The following is a 26,402-nucleotide window of genomic DNA, read 5'->3' as shown; positions in this document are numbered from 1 at the left end:
TTATGGCTTATTAAATCAAACAAGGAGGGGTTGTCCGGCTGGGTCCAGGAGGTTGTAAATTCCTCCTTGAGAGAGGGAGTGGTGCCTGCCGCTTTAAAAGAGGCGGTAATTAGACCACTCCTGAAAAAGCCTAACGTGGACCCAGCGGATGTTAACAATTATAGGCCAGTGGCCAACATCCCCTTCCTGGGCAAGGTGCTTGAGCGGGTGGTTGTAGGACAGCTCCAGGCACTGTTGAATGAAACGGATTATCTAGATCCATTTCAATCGGGCTTCAGGCCTGGTTTTGGAACGGAAACTGCCTTGGTCGCCCTGTGGGATGACCTCTGCCGGGAGAGGGACAGGGGGAGTGCGACCCTGTTGATTCTCCTGGACCTCTCAGCGGCTTTCGATACCATCGACCATGGTATCCTTCTGGATAGGTTGTCTGGGTTGGGAGTTGGAGGCACTGCACTACAGTGGTTCCGCTCCTACTTGGATGGCCGATTCCAGAAGGTGGTGCTGGGGGATTATTGCTCTGTGCCATGGCAATTGTGCCATGGGGTTCCACAGGGCTCTATTTTATCTCCCATGCTGTTTAACATCTACATGAAACCGCTGGGGGAGGTTATCCGGAGGTGTGGGCTGAGGTGCCATCAATATGCGGATGACACCCAGCTCTACCTCTCTTTCTCATCAAAACCAGGTGAGGCAGTGGCTGTTCTGAACCAGTGCCTGGGCACGGTAATGGACTGGATGAGGGCTAATAAACTGAAACTTAATCCAGACAAGACGGAGGTACTGTTAGTAGGTGGTTCGTCTGCCCGGCTAGGTGATATTCAACCTGTTCTGGAGGGGGTTGCACTCCCCCTAAAGGATCAGGTTCGTAGTTTGGGGGTGCTCTTGGATCCAGAACTGTCACTTGAGGCACAGGTGAACTCAGTGGCACGGAGCACTTTTTATCAGCTTAGGCTGGTATACCAACTACGCCCTTATCTGGACAGAGATAGCCTAGCTACAGTTATCCATGCTCTGATAACTTTTCGTCTGGATTACTGCAATGCGTTATACGTGGGGCTGCCTTCGAAAACGGTCCGGAAACTTCAGCTGGTCCAAAATAGGGCAGCAAGACGACTGGCCTACGAGCTCATATTACGCCAGTACTTTTCCAGCTGCACTGGCTGCCAGTCCATTTCCGGGCCCGATTCAAAGTGCTGGTGTTAACATTTAAAGCTCTTAACGGCTTGGGGCCAGGTTACCTGAAGGATCGCCTCCTCCCATATGTGCCTGCCCGGACCTTAAGATCATCATCAGCGGCCCTTCTCCGTGAGCCTCTGCCAAAGGAAGTGAGGTGGGTGGCTACTAGGAGGAGGGCTTTTTCTGTTGTGGCACCCCGGCTCTGGAATGAGCTCCCTAGTGAGGTTCGCCTGGCGCCTACATTGTACTCCTTTCGGCGCCAGGTGAAGACCTTTTTATTTTCCCAGGCATTTTAGCATTTTAGCTTTCTAAATTTTTATCTTTGCTGTTTTAAATCTGTATTTTAAACTCCTGTACTGCTGCTAGGTTTTATTGTGGTTGTATTGTTATATTGTGGTTTTAATGTTCTATATATTTTAAATTGTTTTATTGTGTGTTGTTTGGTTTTAATTTTTGTGAACCGCCCAGAGAGCTTCGGCTATTGGGCGGTATAGAAATGAAATGAATGAATGAATGAATGAATAAATAAATAAATAATAGTATCTAGCCAAAGGCCACCCAGTGAGCTTCATGACAGAATGGGGACTTGAACCTGGGTTTCCCTCATGCTACTCCAACATGCTAACCACTACACCAGCTTTCCCTAACCTAGTGCTCTCCAGAGGTTTTAGACTATGACTCCCAGTATTCCTGACCACTGGCCATGCTGGCTGGTGGTGATGGAAGTTGAAGTCCAAAGCACTTGGAGAGCACAAAATTGGGGAAGGCTACACTCCACCACAGCCTTGCAAATCAAGGTAAGGGCTTATCATTACCACCGTCTTCTCCAAGCTAGGACTAGCACAATTTGATGCCAAGACTTGGGCCTGTACAGTGGGTCCTGAAACAGAGGGATGTCATTCAGGGATTCAGCCTGTATGCCCCCCATCCAACTCTGGCAAAAGGAGGGAAATACAGGGAACACAGCCGGGCCACCAAGGAAGCCTCTTGGGAACAAGAAGCTAGTGTGGATCCCATGATACTTGATGATCCCTGCAAAAGCGTTCCAGATCAGGTTTGCTCTCTGGTCTCAGAAGCTGTGTACATTGCTGTAGCTTTTGCCTGTCTTTTGCCTCAGTTTAAGTGGAGCCAGGAATAGCTGCTGGGATGAGGAGGCATGCAGAGCAGAACCATATGCACAGGGCCCCTAAGGTCAGGCCTTGGGCCTTCTGGCTGGGGAAAGGGCCAGGGAGGGACTGTCTGGGATAGTGATGGGAAAAACAATTCTGGCAGAGAAACTGAAAGAGAAAGCACAGGATCTGTGTGACGGGGTTGTTGTTTGTTTACTTATTTATTGCATTGCTAAGTCGCCCAATAAATTAAGTTCTGTAGGCAGTGTTCAAATTAAAAACATAAAATACAAAGTAACAATGATAATAAAACAAGTCAGATAAAAACAGCATCAGAACATGATAAAACTAAAAATAAAACCAGCAAGGGGGTAAAATAGTGCAAAAATGTAAAAGCACTAAGTGTTCCCCAAATGCCTGGGATAATAAAAAGATCTGCACCTGGCACTGGCAAGACCATAATGTAGGCACTAGGTGAGCCTCTCTGGGGAGGGTATTCCACAGAGGGGGTACTACCAGTGAAAGACCCTCTCTTCTTGTGGCTACCTGCCTCATCTCATTTAGTGGGGGCACCTGGAAAAGAGACTCAGATGTGAACCTTAGGGTCCATGTAGGTAAATATGGGAGGAGATATACTCTTTCAGGTAACCTGAACTAAGGTTAAGCTGATCTCTTCTTCCCGCAAAGAGCACTAAAAAGATGAACACAGTTTTCGCCGAGAAACCACTATGAACACTATAAATAGCCTCTGTACGACACTTTTGTTTAAGAGTGTCATATGGAGAGTACACAGTCACTGGTAGGATTATGTCATCTTTTGTTATTTCCTTATCTGAAGAGTTTATGAAGTTTAGAGCTATGTAAGATAATTAAACAAGAATATAGATAGGTTTACGAAGTTCTTCTAGCTTGTTGAGCATATGAACTTTGGGGGAATGGGGAAAGAAGGGTAATTTCATAAATGTTTAAACATAAACAGGGAAACAAAAAACAAAGAGACAAATGCGCATGGTGGTGGAGCAATGTACATTCATGTTTTATTTTCAGTTAACCCATTGATAAGTTGGCAGAAGCATGGGCTGGTCTGTGCTATTGGTTATCCTGGTATAGGATTCCCTGAACTCATTTCATGCTCTGACTTTTTATGTTTTTAAGTAGTGAATCTAAGATTGAAGCGAGTTGAGGAGTGGGTTGCTAAACCCTTGTATGCTAGGGCTTTTCAGTAATGCCTCATTCATTCTGGTCTAAATGACCAAATAAACAGTGGGGGAGTTATCTGTCCCATGAATGACTCAAAACAGTCAGCAAAGAGCTAGGGCTGAAACATCCTAATCAATTCCTGTATACAAGTTGTGTTAGTAACAACCCCGATATAATAAACTCTGTCTTGGTTAGCATTAACTTGGGACTCGTTTTACCCAATATAAATGATAGACTTGGAAATAGCAAGCTGTTTGCTCTTGACCAGTATAACAAGCTGTCTATAACTGTTATATATGACAATGGATATTATACTTCAGAGATGGTCACTTGTTTCACCACCAGAGTTTGAATTCAGACATCCAGCCTATATTTTATGGACTACTAACACACTGTCAATCTATTTGAGAAAGCAAGCAGGTTCCAGATCCCCAACTGCTGCTACATTATGTCATTGCTCTCTGCCTTTGTACATTGCTGAATGTCTGGACCATTTCCATTGTGCATGCATGTGGTTTTATGTATTTATAAATATTGTGGTTCTTGGTTCCGTTTCTCAGGATTGAAGCTATACTACTGAAAGGAAGCCTCTTCAGCATGTCGCCATGCATGTTGATCTTTAATATCTGTTGAAAGGGAGACAAATCCATAGAAATGCAAAGCAGGACCTTAATGCTGTTGAGCAGCGTTAAACATGGAATGTTTGGATGTTTCCAGCTAAAACACAGCTAGGAAGTGTGGCTGTAATCTTATAGGTTCCTATTTGTTAAGCTTGTTTCAAACAAACACCACTCTTTGAACTGGAACATTCTGATCTGTCTTCATGTTTAACAGTTTCAACTAAGATACTCTGTAGCCAAGGAAAATGCCAGTTGGTATTCTCGGCTGCAAACACTGCTGTCCTTGATATGCTTCATCTGTCTTTCGTGAAGCAGTTCATTGAAATCTTCTTGTTTCTTCTGGGACGGAATGCTGGGAGTGTAGGCTGGTGTAGAAAATACTTGCATGCCTTCTGTGAAAGACACTTTGCTTTCAACAAATAGCACCATTGTTTTGAAAATCTGTGGCCAGTAAAGTGTGTTACATTGGGCTCAGTGTTTAAACTATGTAAAGATGAGAATTCAACAAGGCTGGGTTATCTGACGCTCCTGTTTGCAACAAAGGAAAGAAATATATTTTTCACCCTTTTACCTAGGATTTTTATAGTTGTGTGAACAGAACGGGCATTGTGCCGTTGCTTACTATGTGTTGATCTGGGCATAAAGGATCTTACTCAATGAGGACCAAAGCTGTAAACAGCATTCATGATGGGACAAGAAAAGAAAACTTAAGAAAGGGTAAACTGTATTTCAAAATGAAAATTTTACTCTGCTGCTGCTATGTCTTTTAAGAGGAGGTGGAAGTTGGATTAAAATAGCACCTGGCACCCCAGTCCTTAAGAACATCTATTTCCAAGTAGCTTTCTTTTAAAAATAGACCTTGCTTCAAGTAAATGTAGTTAGGATTGATCTGATTATAAATTATCTGTCTTTGACTTTTAAATGACCATTCCATGATTTATATAGAATCACCCCACTCCTCTCTCTTATGCTGGAAATTTGGAAAACATAACTTTATTATATTACCATTGATTTCAAAAGATAACACTTTAAAAAAGTAAGTGCAGTAACCTCTTTAATAATTTCTAGTGCGTTTAACATGTATCTTTGTGGAATAATGAAGTTATCCCTATAGTCATACATATATACATCTGTAAATCACTGCAAAAGATTTTTGTTTGGGCAAAAAGCCTTTGGGTTTTTTGTTTAATAAATTTTGTAATTAATTTGATTTTAGTGTGGCTGGATGAGCTAGAAATCCAACTAAAACAAATAATGTTTATGAATGTACACTTGTTTAATAGCATGGTTTTAGTGGACAATAAGTACTTTTGATACTGTGCATGGTTATGTTTCAATTTTAAAAGGTAGGGGAGAGACTTTACTTATTTCTGAAAACCATTGTGTACATCAGTATTTCTGTATGAAATATTATGGTACTGAGGGTTGGAAGGACCAAAGTAACTTCATATATTATGTAAATGATCCTTTACCATGAGTACAACTTTATTAAATCTGTATCTCATCTTTCCTCTAGGATGGGGTGGGTAGAAAGTAGATCGGAATCACCTGTTAGATATCTGGGTAATTTGCAGTAGAGAGGCAAGGGTTTTTTACTCAACAACAGCAAGTGAAAAAAAATCTGTCAAGTTTGTTGTGCTAATAATTTATTAGCCTTCTTGTTCCTCACCTGTAAAATGTGTGGATGAATTGGTTGCCTTTGGCTTGGCCTTTTTGCAGCAGCGCTGGCCAATTTTTGAAGCTTCATATTTAAATCCCTGATCTGTAGTAACTCAGCTGTAGTCTTATACATGCAGGTTATCCCAGTGTATGGCACAGGGGTACAACAGCTAATTGGCTGCCCCCCCACCCAGCCACCATTTTACATCTGGTTTCCCCCTCCAGCCACTATTTTGCACATGGCTCTGGTTGATGGATCTCAGGGCTCTAGTACAAAGAAAAAAAATAAAATAAAGTAATTCTACAAGCCTGAAATCTTTCTGCTTCTGCTCTATGGAGCAAAAGTGGTATACATGAGGTTCCTAGGTAGTCTCCAATCCAAAAACTGACGAGATCCACACCTGCTTAGCTTCATCAGGGATTCAGCATTATTGCCTTTGGTGCATGTTCTCAGCTGTTTAAACAGGTCAGTGTAAAACCTTTTGTACATAGTGTTTTAGATGAGTAACTTCTGTTGATAATGATTGCAGCCAGTAGCTTATGTGACTGAACTTCTTTGTAGTGGAATGTGGAAACAAGGAATTTAAATGATGGAAATCTAAAATGATCTGCGATTTCCTGACTGCTAGGTAAACTGTTCCAGCCCCAAATGAGTCACTGGAGGAAGAAAACCAGATCAACAGAATCTGTCTTTTGCCTGCATACTAGAATAAGACACTGTTCACTAGTGATCACTTCTGCTTCAAATAGTTAAAGGCGACAATTTTAACGCATAGAAGCAGTACATACATTGGTAGATCTGGCACTTGCCTGCCCTGACTTGATGCCCTCCAGATGTGTTTAACTACAACTCACATATGCTGGTTGTGGGATTGTGAGAGTTGTAGTCCAGTACATCTCAAGGGCACCTGGTTGGGGAAGCCTGGATCAGAAAGTCAGTTGCCTCTTTCACCTCTCTTAGTAAGCATTTTATAATTGTTGAGAAGCTCAGTTCCTGTCCCTCATCTTGGACAATCAGGAACAATGTTGTCCCCTCTTCCATCCCCCTGCATAAGTAGTGGTCAACTATTGGAGGCCACTGGAAGCTAGTATCATTGGGTTCATTTCCCCTTATTACCTGGTCCTTGGGCTCTGTGTTCCTGCTCCTTGGATGACTCTCCAGTTTCTTCTCTATCCCACAAAGACAGGCCTTGGCACCTGTAGAAAGTTCTATTTACTTCACGCCAGGTTAGGACAAAGCCTTGTTGTTGGCACACGTGGGTACCCACTAATCTAGTAGTTCTGCAGGATTTCTCTGCTATGGCAGGGAGCTGTTTTGTGTCATACAGCCCTAATACTGCCTGTGGAAGTTTCTAGTCAGAGTCTGGTAACAAGGAAGGCAGTGAGGGAAATGGAGATACTGGGAGCCCCCTCCAAATCGCACTTTGCACTTGTGACTGGTAAGGATAGTAAAGAGCATCCTTTTAGTGTTTTTTGCTCTCCCTCCTAAGCCTGGTGAATTGTTTCAGAAGTCTTTTCTGTGTAATGATCAAGTCTGCAGTTTTTCTCCACAGATTTCCCCCTCCCTGAGTGATGGGTTATGACGTTCAAGCCCTTGCGTTGAAAACTGCACCATCTTGTAGTAATGTTCAAACTGTTTCTTTAGATTTCTAAACAAGCTAGGAGGCTAAACCTAAAGCTCTTATTTCTAAAATGGTTAAGTGCCCAGTTTAGTCTGTCCTAGGTCTCCCCTAACTGATTTTCAAATAGAGTGTGAGATGCAAAGAGAGCCTCTAACCCTGTTCATAACTTGTCTGTCCAACCATCTTGCTCCAATTTATGGACTAGTTTCAGAAAAACAAACTCCATTTATACAGTTTTGAAGCTTTTACTCTTGCAGTAACTCTTTATCCTGGAGGGAATGACTTGTGCGGGGTGTGTATGAGATCAGTTTTACAGTAGCTATATGCAGTTGCTAAACTGGGGACTGTGAGTCTCTTGTTTGCTGTTTTTAGGACTACAGCTGTGTGTATTTTTGTTGAACTTTCTTGAATTGGTCCAGTATCTCATATACTGACAGAAGCAACACATGACATTACAAAAGATAAAGTAATTCTCCTGGCTGTTTTTTTCAGCTTTTCTTTTCCTTCTGTTAAAGCCTGAAACAGAAAACTGCGGTGCCATAACTACAACCCACTTGTGGGCCCCAACTCACCAGTAGGAAAGTGCTTTTTTAACATAAGGTTCAATACTTGACTTCAAGGTCTAGACCTGGCATGCTGAAAACTGATTAATTTCAAATTTGAATATATATAAATCATTTTCATAAGTTAGAATGGAATCCCCCCTTCTCCTAATACCTATTTTAATTTCCATGCATTTCTTGCTGCTTTTAATACATCTCATGTGAGGCTGGATTAACATAATATTAAACTGTCAAAATGACTTGCAAGGAAGCTTAAGTTGATGATTACCAAAAGTAAGGAGGATTATTTCCTGTCTGTGAATGTATGATTTTTTTGTGATAAATGTAGCAAGTTATCAAAAGCTATGGAAAATGTTAGAATTTATTATTCCGCATGCTATAGGGGAAAAGAAGGCCAAATCTTGTTATAAATCTATCCTTCACTTTAAAAACACATGCAACACTATGAATGACAAGGCTGCATGTTCTAAATATTGCTTTCCAGGTTTTAAATTAGATTTGTAAAAGTTGGAGATTTTGGGGTTGCTTTATTCAATAAGTGTATTGTGGTTCTGGTCAATGCTTCATGGTTAGTTGATTTTAAAACTTCCAGAAAAGGTATGTTAAGAAGGTATACTTATACTCTCTTAGCAGAAAAATGACCAACTTAAATCAAATTTCCCATTTTTTTATTTTTATGTTCTGAGAAAATGTGTTGATTACCTGTTGTAACAACTTAAACACAATGGATTGGGTCCAAAGTTTCCTTTCTATAAACAAGTGTCCTTCCATTTTCAGAAGGGACTTGGATCCAGCAGCGGCTTCTGCTAACAGAAGTGGATGGGAGGTGGTTTTCCCCTATTTTCTCTGCAGCACCCTGCCCTACCTCCCATGTTCCTCCAACCCTCCAGAGCAAATTTGGTGGAAGGACCCAAGGGGCTCCATGGGTCCTGTTCCATGACTGGAACATGGCACACAGAACTCAGGGTACAACTCTCTTATAACATTTTAAACTAAATAGAACTTTTTTTTTCAATTGGAGTAAAACTTTGGGTCATGTATTATTATTATTATTATTATTATTAAATTTATTAATCTCCCATCTGGCTGGTCACCCAGCCACTCTGGGCGATGTACAACATACAATAAAAACAGTTTAAACAATAAAATTCTACAATAAAAACATTTTCTAAAATACCCTAACCCACCCCAAATGCCTGCCTGAACAACAATGTTTATAATGCACGACGGAAGCTCATTAAAGAGGGGTCATGACCACATGCCTCTAGCACTACGGACTGATGTGCTGGAAACAAAAGGGGGAAATTGTGAAATTAATGCAACTTACATTTGGTGTGCCCTGTGTATACGCAAGGGCACTAAGCAAGATTACTCAAAGTTTAAACACACAGATCCTATGCATGTTAACTCAAGTAAATTATACTGAGTTCAGTGGGATTTACAACCAAGTAAGTGTGCATAGGATTGCAGTCTAAAGTACATGTGGGAGTAAATGCCATTGAATATGATGGGCTTTTATTTCCAAGTGAACATGCATAAGATCACACTGAAGGTCATGAAATTTCAAGAGGTAAGGGCTGGTAGGGTGTGCCTATGTGATGGAAAGTAAATGTCCATGCTGCTTGGCACAATAATAAATCTATTGTGTTGCATTATGTTGATAGACCTCAAAAATCAGGTATTTTCTCCTGTGGTTTGTTCATTTACACAGAAATAACAGAAAAGCAGGTTTTAACTTTTTATGTTTGACTTGGATCATGAAATCAGTGTTAAAAGAGTACAAGTAAAAACTCCTAACATACTTGTATTTGGATTTCATATGAATTTTTTTAAGTGACACTAACCTTTCAAAGAAGAGGTCAGATTTAAATCTTTAAAATCTAACCCTTTAAATATTTTTTTATCCACCCTTGTGTATTCTTTTTATCCTTGCCTCTCCCTCTTCCCCACTTTAATAAACCACTTAGAAGTTAAGGGCACATCTTCATCTTAGTTTTGGAAGGGTTGACCGAAGCGCAACTTTTTGCTCCCACTAGACCAGCCTTCCGCAACTTAGTGCTCCCCAGATGTGTTAGACTACAACTCCCATCATCTCCAGGCAGGCCCATGCTGGCTGGGGCTAGTGGGAGTTCTAGACCAACACATCTGGAGGGAACCAATTCAGGATAGGCTCTATTATCATTCTTGACAGGGTGTTGTCTTCCTCTTGGCACTTTGCTAGAGCCATTTGGACTGTCATTTTAATGTTATACCTTGATGGCTCCATCCTGGGTTGCCTTGTTCAATAAGTGCTTTGTGTATGGGACATTTAACCCTGAGTATCCAGATTATAATTTGAGTTAGTTGGTGCATGCTGTCAGTATGCATTAGTGTCTTAAGTGTTGAGTACTCTAGAATGGTATCATCTCATTCTTAGCACTTCTGGGACATTTGCATGAGAAATTAGCCAGACCAGGGAGACAGGAACTCCTCTTACTTGTAAATAGGTGCATCATACACTAGTTTGAATGTAGACATTGGTGTCTTTCCATTCTGATAAGCAGAGTTAACTAGCAGCCCATACATATAATTTTCTGGCTCACAATGAGGAACACAGTTGTGGAGAGCAAAACCAGGGATGTAAAGGGATATGCTGGTATTAACTTGGTTCATGACCCATTTGACTTACAGGAATTTTTCCCCTTGGGAAGATATGTAGCTGCAAATGTAGTATGCCAAGCCTTAACCTCTGCTTCCTTTCTCCAGAAAAAGGGCATTATTATGTCTTCAGCACCACAAGTTCTGAATATTTTTTCACCTTGAAAAAGAATGCCCAGCCATGCAGAAAAGAAATACAGCAACTGAGATGCACATTCAAAAAAATATAAAAAATGATTGATAATATGGTCAGGGGTGGGCTGTGGAAAGAGATAGAATGTGTGTTAGGAGTTCCTGGGATCAAAAAGAGGATTTCTGTTCATTGGGGGAACTGATGGTGGTAAATAATAAAAGCATAGGAAGGGAGGGATTTAACTTCATGCACAATGGCTGCATTCTCACAAGAGCTTTGGCTATAGAAATGTAATAGGTAAGTAAAAATAATGGTAAACCAGAAATCCTGGTTTCATAAACCACAATGTGAATGAGCTTGTGCAGGTGCATGCTGCTGATTGGATCTTCCCTTCATGAAAGTGGATTAAAAAAAACTAGAAAGGGGAGAGCTCCACATTATATCCAAACCCGGGATTGTAGTTAAATGCAACCATACAAGCCAGAATCTGTATACCAGCTTTAAACCAGCTTTTTTGAATCCTGGCTTGTTTGGTCACATACAGTCTCAGGGTGGAATATAACACAAAGCTCTTCCCTTCCTGGTTTGTTTACCAGTTTGCATGAAGGGAGGAGCGAACAGGCAGCGTGAACTAGCACAAGCTCATTCAGATCATGGTCTACTAAGTCAGAATTTCTGGCTTATTATGTACAAACACAGCCAATGTGTATGGAGAGGGTTGTTAGGAGTAGAAGTACGGTTGTGTGACCAGCTGTAAATACACTGCATGATTTCTGGAACTTTAGACCTCAACATAGCGTTGTTCATGGGATTGCATGGCGTTGTTCATGGGACTGGTTCTATAATTTTGTGATGTGCTTCCCATCCTGGGCTGTTGTCCCTTCACACACACATCCAACGCTAAATGAATGTTGATATCTACTTGCGTCCTGTGTTTCTTAGGCCAAATAACCAAACATTATGGTCTATGTGTGGCTGCTGCCCTCATACCTCTGCCTCCTTCCCTCCCAGTAACATTTAGCAGTACTAAAAAAAGTGACAAGAAGTCTATTATGGTGCAAGTATGCCAAACCCTCACTCCACTTCATAGACCTGGGTTTGCATGTAATGACAGCAGAGTATGCCCAGAGTATGGGTTGAGTATGGGTTGTCATTGAATCATGTTTTCTTGAAGAATTGTGAGTTGCTTTTGAATCGTGCATTATTGTTACGTGTGAACTCTACACTATGGTTTAATTATGGGTTGTTAATCATGAACAACCCAGAATTGACAACCCAACATCAAACCATGAGTTCTCTTCCTGGATTGTTTGTGGTTAACAACCCAGAGTTAAGCCATAGTGCAGAGTTCACATGTAACAACAAGCCATGATTGAACTCATACTCTGGGTTATCATTATGCACGAACCAGGCCAATGACTTCAGGGCATATGCTAAATCATTAGGTGTTACAGCGATGAAAAGAGGGTACATTGGGCTGCCATGTTTGGAAGTTTGGGGGTTGGACTCGATGGCCTTGTAGGCTCCTTCCAACCCTACTATTCTATGAAGTAGCTGTATCTTATTCACGCTGATAATGGGTCTTGCGCCATTATTTCTTTGTTTAACGAGGTTAAATATCTTAGGGAACGGGGCAGGACTTTGCATTGGTGGCATTCCTGCTTAGGAACATCATTCTGAATGCTCTCAGTGCCGCACCAAGCTCTTTTTGCCATCAGATAAAGATTTTTAAGGAAGGCGTTTTCAGGCTTCTGGATGTTATTAGTGCTGTGGCTTAAATTTTACCCTGAAAATTGGTTTAAGATTTATGTCTTACATCTTTGGCTATGGCTGCTTTTAACTGATTCTTTTGATGGTGATTTATGTTGTACATCATTTCAAATATTTTGAAAATAGAGAATAATAGATTTTTTATAAATAAATATTTATCATTGAAGCATGTTTTGCACTGAAGAATTGTCCTCCATGTTGTCCTGTGCTTCTAAACGTTATGTAAGTTTTATATTGAGTCATCAATGCAGATGCGTATATATGTGAAATAGTACAATTCATTGTGTCATATAATTGCTTTAGTGAAAACAATCATGAAGCTCCCAACACCCTCCATGACAGAATTCTTTTGCTTTCATATATTTCACTTATTTATTTATTTTTATTTAAAACATTTTAAGACCGTACTAGTTACTATTAAAAAAAAATAAAAATCTCGTGGCGTCTGTTGTATTTGTCCTATACTTAAAGCAATTGTTGAGTCTGTGATATGCTTCCCAGTAACACACATCGGCTTCAGTCCTTCTTGGAAACCAGTCTCATTTTATTTCAGTGGAGCTGTCATAGTACTCATTTAATACAATGATTACTATGGCCCTGGGCATGTTTTGCTTCCTCTCAGCTTTTCACACCATCATTTTTCTAAAGCAGTTTAGCACAGTTTTGCCCTAAACTTTACAATTAGGTCTCTTGTCAACTTGTAGAGGAGATTGCTGCGATCAAAAGGTCCATGAGCACAGCCTAAGTTGGGAAGTTCACCCTTGCCAAGCATGTGACTGTCAGGGGGGAAATGGGGTGTTCCATCAGTGGCAAAAGGGGAAGAAGTCTCCATGAGCACAGAACCAAGCATGCAGACTATTGGTGAACTTGTTCATTTCCAGATTGGATCTCGTACTAGATGTGCAATCTAAGGCATTGAATATGGGTAAATTCCGCCCACACACAAAACACCTCTTGCATTTGTCCTTGAGATAAACCACTGTCCTTGAGTTTTTCCCTCATACATTGAGCCAGTACATACAAGATGGAAACATAAGTATAGAAATTGATATTCCAGAAATCCAGATGCCTGAAAATTGTTTACTAATTCCATTGTCCAGGAAGTGAAATGGCCAAACTAATCCCTCAGTTCCAGATAGCTCACTAGGCTAAGTCCCGGGACCCTGGGGTTCCTGCTTCATGCTCCAGACCCCCTGATGCCATGGTTGGTATTGGTCCTTCTTTGGGTACAAGTGTTGCTTGCTTTGAATTCCTCTCTCTCTCAATGTTCATTTGTTAATAAATAGAAAGGCTTCAGTAAATGAAACTGACCCTGGAAAAAGTGTTGTGAACTTTCCACTTCCTGATGGATAGGGAGGGAAACTGCTGAATGGCCCTCGGCATGTTTTGTTTCCTCTGCAACTCACCCCATCATTTTCTAAAGCAGTTTTCAATGAGAGTTTCCTCCAGCTGTCCTCCATCTACACGATCAACTTGTTTGACAGATATTGTTCCAGTTAACCTTGTGGTGCCTTAAGTAAATAGAGTTTTGGTAAAGATAAATAGTTATTACTCTGGAACCAACACTTTGGGTAGCAGCATAATGACGTCATTTGCAACCAAGAACAAGGCATGTTGGTAAAGTTCATTCTTTGAATATGGGTACACTTCATAGAGTTCATAGAATCATAGGGTTGGAAGGGGTCTACAAGACCATCTAGTCCAGCCCCCTTGCTCAATGCAGGAAGCCTGATTCCCAGGCGGTCTCCTATCCAAGTACTAACCAGGGCTGACCCTGCTTACATTTTAGCATTAAGTATTAAGTGCACTTCTGTATCTGTATAATAGGGGTTTACATGTAGCATTCAGTCTGAAATGAATGAAAATGTTTCATTTTGGAAAAAAAAATACAATATTAAAGATTTCTTCTAAAGCTTACCTACTTGGTAGCACTCAAATGTCTAAATCTTCAGATTGCCAGATGTTTGTTTTTGTATTCTAATCATGCACATATTATTACTTTTGGTGACTGATGTGCCATGGCTAGTAAAAAAGAAAAGAAAAACTATCTCCTTGGTTATTATGTGGTGTGTTCCTTTAACTTTTGGTACACTTTGGGATGTGACACTGTTGATTATGTGCTAGATTTGGAGTGGGGGAGAACCTGTTTCGAGTCCCTTCTGTTATGAAGCACATTGGATGGCCTTTGGTTAAGGTTCAGCTTAATCTCCCTCACAGTTGAGCGGATGAAGTGGGACAACCCTACACAGCTTCCAGGAAGGAGAGTGGGATATAAATGTGAAGATGGTTATTTACTACTTTGTTTAAACCAGGGATGACCAGTTCATATGATCCCTCACCATTGGCTATGCTGGCTAGGGCCGATAGAAGTTATAGGGCAAACGTCTAAAGGGCCATGAGTTGTCCACCTCTGGTTTAAAGTCAGAGGGCCAAGCTCCCCCACACACACAATCCACGGTGGCCTGCTGCCAAATCCTATTGCCAGAGACACTATTTTTCTTCTAGTTTGACAAGTGGGGCCAAGTGATTTGTTTCAGGGAGCCAGATTTGGCCCAAAGGCCTCCAGTTGCCAGCCCTTGATCGTCATCTAGGCAGCTGGTGAAATTGGAGAGATCAGATTTCTCTTTCCTTCATAAACTTCTGTTTAGTATTCACAATTCTACACTGAATCGGATGCCTCATAATCCTCTCCTTCATTTCATCTGCCATGTCGACTTTCCTGATGAATCAAGTCATTCTTTCTGTTGCTTGTTCTTACTTGCCCCTGCTACTTTTCTTGACATGACCTATGTTTTCTCTAACAGCATGTTTCATGTTCATCCATTGTCCTGAGGGAAGAAAGCAAAACAATAGGAATATTTTTAGCTATTCACTTGTCTTCTAATGTTCACACTTTGTGAATCTGAGCTGGGTTGTTCTGCAATTTTCAGGAGCAATAACATCTCAGCATGGGTAGTAGCTGTTGTTCTTAACCATTTCAATAAGCTCACCCTACCAGTAACCAGGAGAGAAGTCAAGAATTACGCACATGACTATTAAAAGAGATGAGACCTGTCAGTTCAGGCAGACATAATAAGCCCAGTTAAAATGAGAAAAGTCAGAATTCCAGTGGATACTTTCAACCCTCCTATGTACTTGGGAGTCTTTTTCCACATCAATTTGGCTTCCAAGGAATCCTTTGCATGTTTGCACAGAATCCTTGTGCATTGCAGTGGATTCTGGGGCGTACTATCTGCTGTCACAGAGTATTGACCAGAGATGTTGGGTCCAGTTGCCACCTGACACAAATCCTGAGTTCATTCTAATGCAGCAACTGCCCTGAACAGTGTGTTGCAGGGGAAGATTTGCAATGCAAATGTATCTTGGACAGTGTCCACCTTTGCCAGCCTTCTCACTGAGCAGCCCTTGATGAGCTTCCAAGGAACCCAAGTTCCAAGGAACACAGTTGGTAAGCTAATGCCATAACCCGTGCCACTTCATGTTCCATGTACTTTCCTACAGTAAGGTGATCAGTTTGTTCAGTGTTGTAGAATGTATAGGTAGCTTTAATGGCATGATTGATCTGTTAGGGCAGGGATGGGTGACTTGTGCCCCCCCGCAGATGTTTTGGCCTATAACTCCTGTGAACTCTAGCCAGTATGTTCAATGGTGAGGGATCATGGGAGTTGTAGGCCAAAACATCTGGAGGGCCACAAGTTGCCTACCCCATGTTAGAGTTCCGGTTAATAGCTTTGGGAACTTGGGGGTAGGGGAGAAAATAGAGCAAATGGAGTAGGTATTGGGCCTTTTCTGCCTTGCTTTCTATTTCCCACCCTCTACGTCTGCATGCTTCAATATGAGGTTGTAAATAGTATATTGACTGTTCTTCCATCAAATAAAGTATTAATGTTTTAATATAGTTACATATCTAAATATAGTTATTGCAAATAGTTTTTTTATTCCTCTGTAGCCCTATGTAGGTGTTCAGCCTTCTCCCTTGAGGTCTAAAGGGGAGTGGGGGTGGTTAAGGATGTGAATAAAAGCCGTGCCCCCAATGGCCCCATCCCTGCCTGCTTAGTCTTCGACCTTCCTATGTTGATGGGGGAAGGTCTGAAGGGGCTCCTACTTACATTTCCTTTTAGTCCTAATGCCTCAGTGCAGTCAGAAACCCTGATAATTCTGTATTTCTGATCACAAGGAGACTTCTACTCACATTCAAGCCCCTTTCAGACATCCCAGCTCAACACAAGGAGGTTGGGGACTGAGCAGGCAGAGGGTGGGGCTATTATGTACACACTAATTAAACTGCAGCTACCTTTTTAATGTGTCCTATGCTTCTTAACAGTAGTCTTCTTTCAGAGCCAGGTACTGTCCAAGTATAATTATAATCCTATAATATAAACAATCTTGCTTTTCATTTCATAGAGCCAGTGTGGTGTAGTGGCAAGAGTGTTGGACTGGAAGCTGGGAGATCTGGGTTCTAGTACCCACTCGGCCACTTTGGGCCAGTCACACTCTCTCAGCCCAACCTATCTCACAGGGTTGTTGTTGTGAGGATAATATGGAGAGGAGGAAGATAATGTAAGCTGCCTTGGGTTCCTTGCAAGAGGAAAAAAGGCGGGATATAAATGCAACAAATAAATAAATAAATAAATTTCATTATAACTGTTTTTGAATATGTCTTTTTCAGTGGTTGTTGTTTTATTGGTGACTTAAATGGATGTATTTGACTGTAGCACCACATTTGGAGAGTGATTCTCTCCCCCTTCCCCTATCCCCCACCATGTAGAATGGCTAAAATGGACAGCTCTTTAATGTTTTGAAAGCATGGCTTTGCTTATTGTTTTATCGGTGCTTAGGCAGGTATGCAAAAAGATTGTGAAATGTGATGATGTAAAATTGTCAGGTAAAAACAGCATTTAGAGCCTCATTTTTATTTTTAGCATCGGTGTGTTATGTTTTTTTTTAAAGAAAACTTTTTTTCTTTTCAAACCAAAATAAGTTGCTCCTGTAAAAAGAATCATGATAACCTATTATTGCATGTCCTTTTTATCTTTTTCCAGGTTCAGATGCTGAGCAGGATGCCGCTGTCAAACTTGCTCAGGAACGAGCTGAGATAGTTGCCAAATATGATAGAGTAAGTTTCTGTAGTTCTTACGCATATTTGCAATATTTCTTCTGCATTCCTGGGGTGAGTAGCAATTGCCCCGGGTGAGCAGAGGACTGATAATGCATGTGCCAGAGCCATCCTTCCTGCCACCACTTGCTTCTTTGCACTGTTCTTTGACATTTATGGTAGTGTCACACTCTATGTTTTCCTAGCTGGGTACTGCACATTACTGTTTTGTACTGTTTTGCATATATTTTCCTAGCTGGGCACTGCACAGTATTGGGTACTGTTTTGTTAGGAAAGAAGAAGGGAGGAAAGATTACAGTTCCAGACAGGAAATAGTACCTAAATTACTTCCTACTGCTTTGTATATTGCAAAAGAAGGAGTGTGTATGTGGCATGCAGCTCTTGAAAAGAACATAGGAAATGTATTGTTGGATCAGACCAGATATCTGTTTGCTACAATATTGTGTCTGTAGTAGTGGCCAGGCCAGTGACTCTAGAAAACTCGCAAGCAGAGTATTATGGTAATAGTCTTGTTGGTTGTAGTTATTGTCTGGTAGTTGGAGATACAGTGCTTCTGAACCTGGAAGTTCCATTTAGCTAATATGACTAATAGTCACTATTTAGTGGAATTGTCCACCATCAGTATGCCTAATGGTGTTGCTTTTTTTTTTTTTAATGTTCCATTTTTGGATGAATCTCAGAGGCATAATTACCACTGGAGAAATGGTAGGAGCAATTGTAGTGGTAGCTAATGATGCTTAAACAATAGGAAAATTGTAGTACAGACATCGCCTAGGTTTGTTTGGGATCAAAATAAGCATAGGCTGCAATCCAGAAAGTATCCTTGCACATGCACATAAGACTGAATATATACACTGGGCTGTTAGAAAAATAGGAAGCAAAAGTCCCACTGCCCATATGGGTTTCCCCCATAAGTTTCTCTGGATAGTAGCCATGTAGTGCAATAAAAATAGGGAAATGGTTCCAGTTGTGAAATTCATATCAGCTTGTTGCCTTCCTATACATGTTAACATGTTGTGTTGTAAGTAATGAATGATTTTCTTCTCTTCCTTTATGTGTTTTCTGTAGGGACGAGAAGGTGCACAAATCGAGCCTTGGGAAGATGCAGACTATCTTCTTTACAAAGTTACCGATAGATTTGGTTTCTTGCAGTAAGTTCCACAGCTTGGTGAGGGCATGACATTAAAAGTTTGTGGCTTGCATTTTCGATTTTCATTTTTGTATGCCTGTTTGGTCAAAGTATTCGCTGCTTATTTTTAGTAGAATTGCTTTGTGAATAGGATTCCATTTGGTGAATCAAATTTAAATGGTCCTGCACAGCGCTCTTCATTTATTTATATTCCTCACTTTTCTTACTCAATGATTTGAAATTGGTCTGTACTTGGTAATAGAAAAGTATTGGCCCACTTTTATGTGTGTGTGAAAGTTAACAACGAGATGCTTTGTGCAATAAAACTCAGGTCAGTGAGATATTTTGTAAAAGCTAAAAGAAACATTCTTAAAAGATAAGCTACAACATTTGCGTCTGGAGCGTAACTGCTGTTCCTTTTTTCCAATGGAAAATAGTCTTATTCCTTATTAGCATACATATCAACTAAATTGAATATGTATCAGCCACTGAGCATAACAAAATTATATTGGAAATTAAGCATTCCTTTACTTTCCAGAGCCACGATTACAATGTATTGTTCCCAGTTGCCTAACACTAATTAAGAAATTGGCAGCGTTCCACAGGCTTGCACACTCCCTCCTCCCCTTGTCCACATGTTCTCCCTCTCTTCTGTGGTTTGCTGTATGGTGTAACATTTTTGCTCCATTGGTTCTAACCATAGTTGATGCTAACCAGATTGCCAGGTTTGCAGACTCACTTCAAACCCTGGTTTACAAGGGCAGTCCTGGTTCTCAACTACTAATTTGAACGCTGATGAACGTGTGACACCACAACATGGTTTAGCAAACCATGGAACTGAGCGGGGAATTTGCATTAGGAGAAGGGAAGATGCAAGCCAGCAGCATGAAAATCAGTTTCTGAACTATGGGCAGTATTCAACTCTGCTGCTCTGCTTACACCGTTGACATAGTGCTAACGTGAGCAACTTCTAGCACAATGCCAGTAGCATATGCTGGTATGACAGGTTTCCCCAGCAAACCCGTTGCACCAGCATACGCTATTGGTGTTGTGCTAGAGGTTGCATTTGCTAGAGCGATGTCAATGGCATAAGTGGAGTGGCAGTTCTGGATACTGCCCATGGTTAGGAGACTGGGAATGTTAACATCTGCACAGCTCCACAGTCCTATGGAACACTTAACACAAGTACAGATGCAAATTTATTGTTAGAACTAAAAGTTAGAAATTAAACTGACTGAAGTAAAAGCAGGCCAATATAGCACTTGTTCATCTCCATTCAGCAAGGGAGATCTGTGCATGCCGTTGATATTGATACATAACTGTGTGCATCTGCTCCCCACTGAACTAGATGGAGCCATCTGATGAAGAATCTCTTCCCCATTCAGGACCACTGCTTGCAATCAACAAAGTTTAACTAGAGCTGGGACTGCTGGCTAAAAATAAGAGAGTTTCTGATCAGTTCAGGCCTCCAGTGACCCTTAATCTGACTTCAGTGGTAGTCAGGGCAAGGTTCACAATGACATAGGTCTGTATTTTTTGCTCCCAACAAGAGTACAGGTTTCACCATCACTGTTAGAAAGGTCACATTATCTTAAATGGAGGCTGTCTGTTTGATCTAACAACTGCATGCAGAAGGCAAGCCTGGTAAATAAGGAGGCAAGTCTTTGTTCAGACCAATTTGATAGTGAACATAGGTAGTAGTCCAGACATCTTCAGGAGGTTCTCTTTCAGAACTTTCATGGCCATTGTTTGAAATGTTGATGCTGTTGAATTTTCTTTAATGGCTAAGATAGCTTGAGGAGAGGATTCTCCAGGTCAGGCAAACCTTGAGGGTAGACAGACACACACACATACAAATATATAGACACACATGCACATATAACATATGTGCGTGCATGCGCACGCACACACTTGTGGGTCAGATCATTGTTTCATTGAACCTACTATTTAACTGGGAGCAGTTCTTCAAGGTAGAGCATGGGTCACTCCTACTCCTTCTGCCTGAGACGATGTTCAGTGGAGATGTCAGGGACTCAATCTGGGATCTTGTGCACCCAAAGAACATGCTCTGTCGCTCAGCTCTGTCCCCTCCCCATTGCATTTGCTTGTATAGCTTCCACATCTAGCTGAACAATACATTGGTTAGTAAACTTTTAATTAAGGAGTATGTCGTGGGAATCCCTTTTGTTAGCAGTTTCACCAAGGACAAATCATAAGTGGAGAATTTGTGTAAGATTTATTAATTTATTAATTATGTTTCTATACTACCCAATAGCTGAAGCTCTCCCTTTTCATAAAAGGAGATACCTACACTGTGCTATCTGGTGTGTGCGAGCCAATGCTTGTGTTCTGAAAACATTTTGTGTGGACTAAGGAATTCTAGAAGTGGTTATGTGCTTACTTATACTTCTTTCATAAACAAAGGGAAGCAATCCGGAGTCTCTCATAACATGTATTTATTAGATTTCTGTACTGCTCGAAACACAAGAAGCAAGGGAGAAAGATCTTTGTCAGATGCCATTGCAGGATCCCGAGTGAGTGGGAGAGATGTGATCTCCTGGGGTCTGAGAACCACCACAGGAGATGTATGTGTGAGACCTAAACGTGGCGAGATAGGCTCAAGCATGCTTCCTCCTACACCACTTCAGTAGACTATCCAAAGCCACCCACACTTAACTAGCACATACATCTTGTTCATTAATACACCAGCAAGTGTTCAGGATTGAAGCCCAAGGCTAAAATGAAAAAAAGGTGCTAAGGTTAGCTCTAAGGTTAGTAATTGCACAGTATTATTTGCCTATGTATTAATCTTGATCTCCTTGGAAATGAATTTGAAACGATAGAATTGCTGCTTTGGTTTCTCAAGCGTATAACTAACTGTGGGAACCTTTGCCTGGATCTTCAGGATGACACTGCATCAGCTCCATTCCCTTGTTGTTCCCTATACTGAGTCTTGTTCACTGTGTTTCCTTATTACTTTCTGCACCAATCCTGGCACCGTCCATGTCATTTGTGCTGCTGTATCTCTCCTCAAACAACAGCAAGCTGTTTGGATTGCAGAAGTCAGTTGGTACACTGTGCCACCTCTCAAGAAAATTTATTTGAGGGAGGCTAAGCAGTATTTACATACCCAGACACTGAGATCATTGTCTGAGGCCCTCCTCCAGGTACCACCGCCAAATGCAGCAAGGTGGGTGGCTACAAGAGAGAGAACCTTTTTAGTGGTGGCACCCCATTTGTGGAATGCACTCCCTAGAGAGGCTCAACTGGCACCTATATTATAGTCTTTCTGGTGCCAAAATAAAAATATATTTTTATTCTCCTAGGCATTTTGAGAACTGTTTTTAGTGTTCTTAATACTCTATTTTGCTGCTGGATTTAATTTGTAATGTTGTAATGGTTTTATTCTTTGCTGCTGTGAACAAGACTCAGTATAGGGAACAACAAGGGAATGGAGCTGGTGCAGTCTCATCCTGAAGATCCAGGTAAAGGTTCCCACAGTTAGTTATATGCTTGAAAAAACAAAGCAGCAATTATATTGTTTCAAATTAGGTCTTGGCTTTATTCTGCACTGTTTTTGTTTTGATATTTGTACTGTATGTTTTAATGTATTGTACACTGTCCAAATAATTTCAGTTGTTGGGCAGTTTAAGAGTACAATAAATAATAAATATACTGCTTGAAGAGTTCAAGACGGTGCGTCTAGAAGGATGGGTGTCTTGGATATTGCTGGGAAGCTAGGGCCTCATTAAGAGCATCTAAAGGCACGATCCTATGCATATTTAGACAGGAAAACCCCCCTACAACTCCCAGCATGCCCCAACAAACAACTACAAAAGCTTACTAAGGACAAACGTAGCTTGTTTTCAAGCTAAATTTTTCTTTAATAACCCTTCATAGTGGCTACTTGGAGAGTCACTGTAGTATAGTGGTTAGACTGTTAGAATGGGACTGGGGAGTCTTGGGTTCAAGTCCAAACTCAGCCGTGAAGCTGACTGGGTGACGTTAGGCCAGTCACTGACATTCAGCCTACCTATTTCACAGGATTGTTGTGAGGATAAAACAGAGAGGAGGAGGACCATGTAAGCTCCTTGGAAGAAAAGGCAGGATATAAATGTAACAAACAAATGTAGCTTGTAGCTTGTTTTCAATTTTGTTTGCAAAATTAGTATTTGTTGTTGTTGTTGTTACTGTGGCAAGAATGCGGCCCACAGAAGAGGGACTTGTGGGGGGAAAAATTGGCCCCTCAGACTGCCTAATGTTGCCCCTCCCTGTTATAAAACTTGAAAGGTTAAGACCAACACTCTGAATTGGGCCCAGAAAACTATTGCCAACCAGTGCACATCTTTCATTATTGGGGTGATGTGATCACGATACCATGCTCTGGCCTCACTACTGCAGTTTGCACCAATTGAAGCTTCCAGACAGTCTTCAAGGCTACATAGACTATTGCATTGTGCTGTAACTGTGATGTAAACAAGGCATAAATAACTGTTTGCCAGATGAAGCTGATTCAGGAATGGTTGCAGCTGGGGCACTAAACATAGTTTTGCAAACACACTCCTTGCCACTGCTGCCACTTGAGAATCCAGGGTCGGTGTGGGATCAAGGAACACTCCCAAGCTATGAACCTAACCTTTCAGGGGGAGCACAGCCCCTTCTAGAACAAGTTGAATCCCAGTCCCTGAGCCAGGCTTTCTACTGCCCAACAGCACCTTTGTCTTGTCTATTTTAGTTCTGGCTTCTTCACTCTCATCCAGCCCGTATGTACCATGCCTGTTGATTATCATGCTGTTTTTCTTTATTATTCTCATAATGCCTATGCTTTAAAAATACTTGACAAACCAATATTTGACCAGTCAATTGACCAAATCATTTTTTTACTGGTCAAATGCCCAACCTAATGGCAGAAGCAAAATTCGAAGTAAGAACTTTGTCCTTAGCTACTATACTATATGTGTCTGTATTCAGAGGGAGAAGGGCCAGCTGTGTTCATCCTCCTTTTTTAAAGAGTAACTGATCAGAATTGGAATGCCTCTTGCTACAAAAAATGCTTCTTGCACTGAGACAGACATTTTCCTATATTAAAATAGGAGGCATCCTTCATTCTTAAAAGCCAAATAGATGCATGTGTGAAATTAAGAATCAAGTGGCTGCATGCACACATCACACTAAAGCAGGGTTCACTACTATGTGCATGAGCAGGAACAAGCCATACTGAGCCTTGGGAATATTTTTTTTTAATTAAATTTATTAATTGCCCATCTGGCTGGTCACCCAGCCACTCTGGGCGATGTACAACATATAATAAAACAGTTTAAAACAATAAAATTCTACAATAAAAACATTTTCTAAAATACTCTAACCCACCCCAAATGCCTGCCTGAACAACCACATTTCTAATGCATGGCAGAAGCTCATTAAAGAGGGGGCATGATGGAGTTCCTTAGGGAGGGAGTTCCACAGAGTGGGGGCCACCACAGAAAAGGCCCTCTCCCTCGTCCCCACCAGTCTAGCTGTCCTGGCTGATGGGACAGAGAGAAGGCCATCCGAGGCTGATCTTGTTAAGCGGCCTGTCTGGTGTTGCTGGAGGCACTCCTTAAGATAGGCTGGGCCTGGAAAACAACTGGTAACCAGTGCAACTCCTTCAGCACTGGAGTGATGTGATCTTGCTGGCGGCTGCCTTTAATCAGGCGAGCCGCTGTGTTCTGTACCAGCTGCAGCTTCCAAACCGTCTTCAAGGGTAACCCCACGTAGAGTGCATTACGGTAGTCTATAAACGAGAGGGTACCAGGGCATGTACTACCGATGGGAGCAGATGGTCGGGAAGGAAGGGGTGCAGCCACCGTATCAGATGGAGTTGATACAGCGCTGTCCGGCTCACAGCTGACACCTGAGCCTCCAGGGACAGCTGGGAGTCCAAAATGACCCCCAGGCTGCGCACCTGATCTTTCAAGGGAAGCTGTACCCCATTCAACACCAGGTCAACATCCCCTAGCCTCCTCTTGTCTCCCACCAAAAGTACCTCGGTCTTGTCAGGGTTCAGCTTCAGTTTAATCCTCCCCATCCAGCCATTCACCGTCTCCAGACATTTGGACAGGGATTCTACGGCCAACCTTGGTGAAGATTTGAATGAGAGGTAGAGCTACGTGTCATCCGCATACTGACGACACCGCACCCCAAACCTCCTGATGATAGCCCCCAGCGGCTTCACATAGATGTTAAATAGCATCGGGGAGAGGATGGAACCCTGTGGCACCCCACAAATGAGTGGCCATGGGTCCGAAACCTCCTCTCCCAGTGCTACCCTCTGGTACCTGCCGGAGAGGAAGGACCGGAACCACCGCAATACGGTGTCTCCAATGCCCAGCCCCTCCAGGCGGTCCAGGAGGATACCGTGGTCAACGGTATCAAAAGCTGCTGAGAGGTCGAGGAGAACAAGGAAGGAGCATTCACCCCTATCCAGAGCCCTCCTCATATCATCCACCAAGGCGACCAAGGCCGTTTCTGTCCCATGCCCAAGCCTGAAGCCCGACTGAAATGGGTCTAGATAATCAGTTTCTTCCAAGTGTGCCTTCAACTGCATCGCCACCACCCGCTCAATCACCTTGCTCAAAAATGGCAGATTTGAGACTGGGCGAAAGTTGTTCACAACTTGGGGATCCAAGGAGGGCTTCTTTAAGAGCGGTCTTATCACTGCCTCCTTGAGGGCTGATGGCATCACTCCCTCCTCAAGGGAGGCGTTCACCACCGCCCTGATCCCCTCACCCAGTCTCTCTCTTCAGCCCATAATGAGCCAAGATGGGCAAGGATCAAGTAAGCAAGTGGTTGGCCTTACAGATGAAAGCAGCTTGTCCACTTCATCAGGAGGAAGAAGCTGGAACCGATCCCACAAAACCGGTTTGCCACAGGCCGCCTCTTGCTCACTAACTGTATCCACAGTGTGCGGAGTAACACTCCTTATTCGATCAATTTTATCTGCAAAGTGCCTTGCCAAGGCCTCACAGGAGGCCTTTGAATGCTCCAGTGGTTCCGGAGCCACAGGACTGACCAGGCTCCGGACCACTTGGAACAGCCTCCTGGGACAGCACTCTGCAGACACGATAGAGGCAACATAAATTTCCTTTTTTGCTGCCTTCACCACCACGTGATAGGCTGAAGATACAGCTCTAGCCCGTGTCTCGTTTGGAGCGAGACTTCCGCCACCACACAGAATGCGTGCTTCCCCTGCTTCCCAATCTATGTGGCCACAAGGAGGAATTTGGAAGCCTCTGCTTTAGTTGTCCAAACCACAGTTTAAAGTTGACTTGTTTTAAGCTAACTACAGTGAATGTTAACCACTGTTTGTCATTCCAGATGACATCACAAAGGGCTGTTAAGGGAAAGTGAAATCAAAAGCTTCCCAGTCATGTGGGGGAAGGAGGGGACAAGGAGAGCATAAGAGCCAGAAGCTCGCTGAAGCTCATTCCCACTGATGCACCTCATGCTAAACCAAACCATTCCTTGTGTTTTCTGCACAAGCCACTGATCAAGGTTTGCCTCCTTATTTGAAGGAAGTACGCCCAGAGGAGTGACTCATGCAGAGATGCAATGGGCAGTCTTGCCTGAGGGTAGGTAGTTCTGTTGTATATTCATATAAGGAGCGGTGGCTGGAATCAATTATGAACA

General features: G+C 42.1%; 1 protein-coding gene across 7 annotated transcripts in view; it reads left to right on the top strand.

Annotated features, from left to right (window-relative positions):
* Positions 1–26,402, top strand: part of USP6NL (USP6 N-terminal like) — a 177,608-nt gene that overhangs the window by 70,692 nt on the left and 80,514 nt on the right. For 6 of the 7 annotated variants that reach the window (XM_084809120.1, XM_084809124.1, XM_084809121.1 and 3 more), the window contains 2 exons: positions 17,532–17,605; positions 18,674–18,756. In XM_084809120.1, coding sequence (XP_084665246.1) covers positions 17,532–17,605; positions 18,674–18,756 — 157 coding nt within the window. Of the gene's footprint in view, positions 1–17,531; positions 17,606–18,673; positions 18,774–26,402 lie in introns of all 7 variants that reach the window. The other variant, XM_084809123.1, reaches the window with a different exon arrangement.

The sequence above is a fragment of the Heloderma suspectum genome, chromosome 7, assembly GCF_057233095.1.
Source record: "Heloderma suspectum isolate Gila_16-S chromosome 7, 16-S_ref, whole genome shotgun sequence".
Lineage (NCBI taxonomy): Eukaryota > Metazoa > Chordata > Lepidosauria > Squamata > Helodermatidae > Heloderma > Heloderma suspectum.
Note: the sequence above shows the minus strand (reverse complement) of the source record. Positions and strands in the feature narration are given on the sequence as shown.